At 44.1% G+C, this 5000-nt stretch overlaps 1 protein-coding gene across 1 annotated transcript in view; it reads left to right on the forward strand.

Moving 5' to 3' along the window:
* LOC121551701 (receptor-type tyrosine-protein phosphatase delta) overlaps nucleotides 1–5000 on the forward strand; it is a 237095-nt gene that overhangs the window by 228374 nt on the left and 3721 nt on the right. The window contains 3 exon segments of the mRNA XM_045214471.1: nucleotides 73–199; nucleotides 4482–4607; nucleotides 4802–4956. Of these exon segments, the coding sequence (XP_045070406.1) occupies nucleotides 73–199; nucleotides 4482–4607; nucleotides 4802–4956 (408 nt within the window).

The following is a 5000-nucleotide window of genomic DNA, read 5'->3' on the forward strand; positions in this document are numbered from 1 at the left end:
GTGTGTGTGTGTGTGTGTGTGTGTGTGTGTGTGATGATTGTAAAGTATGTCTTTGTGTGTGTCTCTATACAGGCAGCAGAGGGCTTATATAGCCACCCAGGGCCCGCTGGCTGAGACTACTGAGGACTACTGGAGAATGTTGTGGGAACACAACTCTACCATAGTGGTCATGTTGACTAAACTAAGGGAGATGGGACGGGTAAGAACACACACACACACACACGCTGCATGCACCCACACCTACCATTCATACACACACACACACACCCTATGTTAACCCTCATTGTGTGTCCCTCTATAGGAGAAGTGCCATTAGTACTGGCCAGCAGAACACACACACACACACCAGTGTTCATTTTGGCAGCTATTTTAGATGTAGTTTTAGTCTTAAAATACCTTTTTTAGTTTTAGTCACATTTTTTTTTGTCATCTCATCCTTCGTTGGTTTTAGTTATTATCAGTCCACTGAAACTCTGGACAACTTTAGTCTAGTTTTAGTTATTATCAGTCGACTGAAACTCTGGACAACTTTAGTCTAGTTTAATTATTATCAGTCCACTGAAACTCTGGACAACTTTAGTCTAGTTTTAGTTATTATCAGTCCACTGAAACTCTGGACAACTTTAGTCTAGTTTTAGTTATTATCAGTCCACTAAAACTCTGGACAACTTTAGTCTAGTTTTAGTTATTATCAGTCCACTAAAACTCTGGACAACTTTAGTCTAGTTTTAGTTATTATCAGTCCACTGAAACTCTTGACAACTTTAGTCTAGTTTTAGTTATTATCAGTCGACTGAAACTCTTGACAACTTTAGTCTAGTTTTAGTTATTATCAGTCCACTGAAACTCTGGACAACTTTAGTCTAGTTTTAGTTATTATCAGTCCACTGAAACTCTGGACAACTTTAGTCTAGTTTTAGTTATTATCAGTCCACTGAAACTCTGGACAACTTTAGTCTAGTTTTAGTCAGTCATTTTAGTCACATAACAGTCATTGTTTTCTATTTAATAATGAATATTTAGGCTTCCTCTAACTTCCATCATGTCACATTCAGATAGCCTTGTCCAGCTAGGACTACTGTCCCCTCCCATTCAGATAGCCTTGTCCAGCCAGGACTACTGTCCCCTCCCATTCAGATAGCCTTGTCCAGCTAGGCCTACTGTCCCCTCCTATTCAGATAGCCTTGTCCAGCTAGGACTACTGTCCCCTCCTATTCAGATAGCCTTGTCCAGCTAGGACTACTGTCCCCTCCTATTCAGATAGCCTTGTCCAGCTAGGACTACTGTCCCCTCCTATTCAGATAGCCTTGTCCAGCTAGGACTACTGTCCCCTCCTATTCAGATAGCCTTGTCCAGCTAGGCCTACTGTCCCCTCCTATTCAGATAGCCTTGTCCAGCTAGGACTACTGTCCCCTCCTATTCAGATAGCCTTGTCCAGCTAGGACTACTGTCCCCTCCTATTCAGATAGCCTTGTCCAGCTAGGACTACTGTCCCCTCCTATTCAGATAGCCTTGTCCAGCTAGGACTACTGTCCCCTCCTATTCAGATAGCCTTGTCCAGCTAGGACTACTGTCCCCTCCTATTCAGATAGCCTTGTCCAGCTAGGACTACTGTCCCCTCCCATTCAGATAGCCTTGTCCAGCTAGGACTACTGTCCTCTCCTATTCAGATAGCCTTGTCCAGCTAGGACTACTGTCCCCTCCTATACCTTAGCTGGCAACATCAATATTCAGGTAGATTGTAACCAATGCCAGCCGTAATTAATCATACAGTGCATTCAGAAAGTATTCAGACCCCTTCCCTTTTTCTACATTTTGTTACATTACAGCCTTATTCTAAAATGGATTTAAAAAATAAATAATTATCTCATCAATCTATACACATTAAATATTAAAAATAAAAAACATTAATATTACATTTAAATAAGTATTCAGACCCTTTACTCAGTACTTTGTTGAAGCACTTTTGACAGTGATTACAGCCTTGAGTCTTCTTGGGTATGACACTACAAGCTTGGCACACCTGTATTTGGGGAGTTTCTCCCATTCTACTCTGCAGATCCTCTCAAGCTCTGTCAGGTTGGATGGGGAGCGTCGCTGCACAGCTATTTTCAGGTCTCTCCAGAGATGTTTGATCTGGTTCAAGTCCGGGCTCTGGCTGGGCCACTCAAGGACATTCAGAGACTTGTCCCAAAGCCACTCCTGCATTGTCTTGGCTGTGTGCTTAGGGTCATTGTCCTGTTGGAAGGTGAACCTTCGCCCCAGTCTGAGGTCCTGAGCACTCTGGAGCAGGTTTTCATCAAGGATCGCTCTGTACTTTGCTCCGTTCATCTTTGCCTCGATCCTGACTAGTCTCCCAGTCCCTGCAACTGAAAAACATCACCACAGCATGATGCTACCACCACCATGCTTCACTGTAGGGATGGTGCCAGGTTTCCTCTAGACGTGACGCTTGGCATTCAGGCCAAAGAGTTCAATCTTGGTTTCATCAGACCAGAGAATCTTGTTTCTCATGGTCTGAGAGTCTTTAGGTGCCTTTTGGCAAACTCCAAGCGGGCTGTCATGTGCTTTTTACTGAGGAGTGGCTTCCGTCTGGCCACTCTACTATTAAGGCTTGATTGGTGGAGTGCTGCAGAGATGGTTGTCCTTCTGGAAGGTTCTCCCATCTCCACAGACAAACTCTGGACCTCTGTCAGAGTGACCATCAGGTTCTTGGTCACCTCCCTGACCAAGACCCTTCTCCCCCGATTTCTCAGTTTGGCCGGGCGGCCAGCTCTAGGAAGAGTCTTGGTGGTTCCAAACTTCTTCCATTTAAGAATGATGGAGGCCACTGTGTTCTTGGGGACCTTCAATGCTGCAGACATTTTTTGGTACCCTTCCCCAGATCTGTGCCTCGACACAATCCTGTCTTGAAGCTCTACGGATGATTCCTTCGACCTCATGGCTTGGTTTGTTTTTAGTTACAAGTCCAGTGTCCTGGCTTCACATCAGTTCAAAAGATTGAAGAGTGACTGAAGAGACTGCCTGGAAGCTGTGTGGGAGAGCCGGTTAAATCAGCACAATCAAATCAAATCAAATCAAATCAAATGTTATTTGTCACATACACGTTTTTAGCAGATGTTATTGCAGGTGTAGCGAAATGCTTGTGCTTCTAGCTCCGACAGTGCAGTAATATCTAACAAGTCATATCTAACAATTTCACAACATATACCCAATACACACAAATCTAGTAGGGAATGGAATTTAAGAATATATACATATATGGACAAGCAATGACAGAGTGGCATGGACTAAGATACAGTAGAATATTATAGAATAGAATACATATGAGATGAGTAGTGCAAGATATGTAAACATTATTAAAGTGACTAGTGTTCCATTTCTTAAAGTGGCCAGTGATTTCAATAGGCAGCAGCAGCCTCTAATATGCTAGTGATGGCTATTTAACAGTCTGATGGCCTTGAGATAGAAGCTGTTTATCATTCTCTCGGTCCAAGCTTTGATGCACCTGTACTGACCTCTCCTTCTGGATGATAGCGGGGTGAACAGGCAGTGGCTCGGGTGGTTGATGTCCTTGATGATCTTTTTGGCCTTCCTGTGACATCGGGTGCTGTAGGTGTCTTGGAGAGCGGGTAGTTTGCCCCCGGTAATGCGTTCGGCAGACTGCACCACCCTCTGGAGAGCCCTGCGGTTGCGGGCGGTGCAGTTGCCGTACCAGGCGGTGATACAGTCCGACAGGATGCTCTCAATTGTGCATCTGTAAAAGTTTGTGAGGGTTTTAGGTGCCAAGCCAAATTTCTTCAGCCTCCTGAGGTTGAAGAGGCTATGTTACGCCTTCTTCACCACACTGTCTGCGTGGGTGGACCACACAACTGAAAGAATGTTAATTCTGCCAATGAGATTACATGAAATATTCTTAATGCATGTTTAGGATGGAAATGAGCTTCATGTCAAATTAAATGTCCGTTAGTCTAACGTGGAATTCTCGTGTCGTCACATTTTCATAGACTAAAATGAAAAGTAATTTGTACAATTATGTTTTCCCAGGCATCTCGTCTTCTTATCATCATAGTTTTAGTCCGGAAAAAAAGGTCGTTGCCGAGTATTTTTCGTCATAGTTATTGTTCACTAAATTTACACTGACACACACACACAGCTTTGTTTTTGTGAAATTTCAGGACTTTTTGGAGTGTAAAAATGTTTGACCGTTAAAAATCCTATTTTCCCTAACCCCTAAAACTAAACCTAACCCTAACCTTAATCCCAAAACCCTAAACCTAACCCTTAAATTTAAAAACAGCATTTGAACAAATTCAGGACCTGAACAAAGTCCTGCCTTTTCAACACAGTTCTTGTTTTCCTACCTTGTCAGGACATTAAGGTGAAATGTGAGGACATTGGGGTCCTGATAATGTAGGGAAACAAATACAAACACACACACACACACACAATGTTAACCCTCATTGTGTCTCCCCCTACAGGAGAAGTGCCATCAGTACTGGCCAGCAGAGCGCTCAGCCAGGTACCAGTACTTTGTAGTGGACCCCATGGCCGAGTACAACATGCCCCAGTACATCCTACGAGAGTTCAAAGTCACCGATGCCAGAGTGAGTGGGGGAGGGACTGTGTGTGATTAGTTATTTCTCACAATTGATTTTGCTGTGTGTTTGTGTGTGTGTGTGTGTGTGTGTGTGTGTGTGTGTGTGTGTGTGTGTGTGTGTGTGTGTGTGTGTGTGTGTAAGACTGTGTGTTTTAATCAACCTACTGTCTGTGTTCTGATTGGTTGATCCTTTTTTTCCAGGACGGCCAGTCTCGGACGGTCCGTCAGTTCCAGTTCACTGACTGGCCGGAGCAAGGAGTGCCAAAGTCAGGGGAGGGGTTCATTGATTTCATTGGCCAGGTGCACAAAACTAAAGAGCAGTTTGGCCAGGACGGACCAATCACGGTGCACTGTAGGTAAGGTACCGCCTCCCTCAGCGCCTCATTAGTCTGACCTGATG

The sequence above is a fragment of the Coregonus clupeaformis genome, unplaced genomic scaffold (assembly GCF_020615455.1).
Source record: "Coregonus clupeaformis isolate EN_2021a unplaced genomic scaffold, ASM2061545v1 scaf0261, whole genome shotgun sequence".
Classification (NCBI taxonomy): Eukaryota; Metazoa; Chordata; class Actinopteri; order Salmoniformes; family Salmonidae; genus Coregonus; species Coregonus clupeaformis.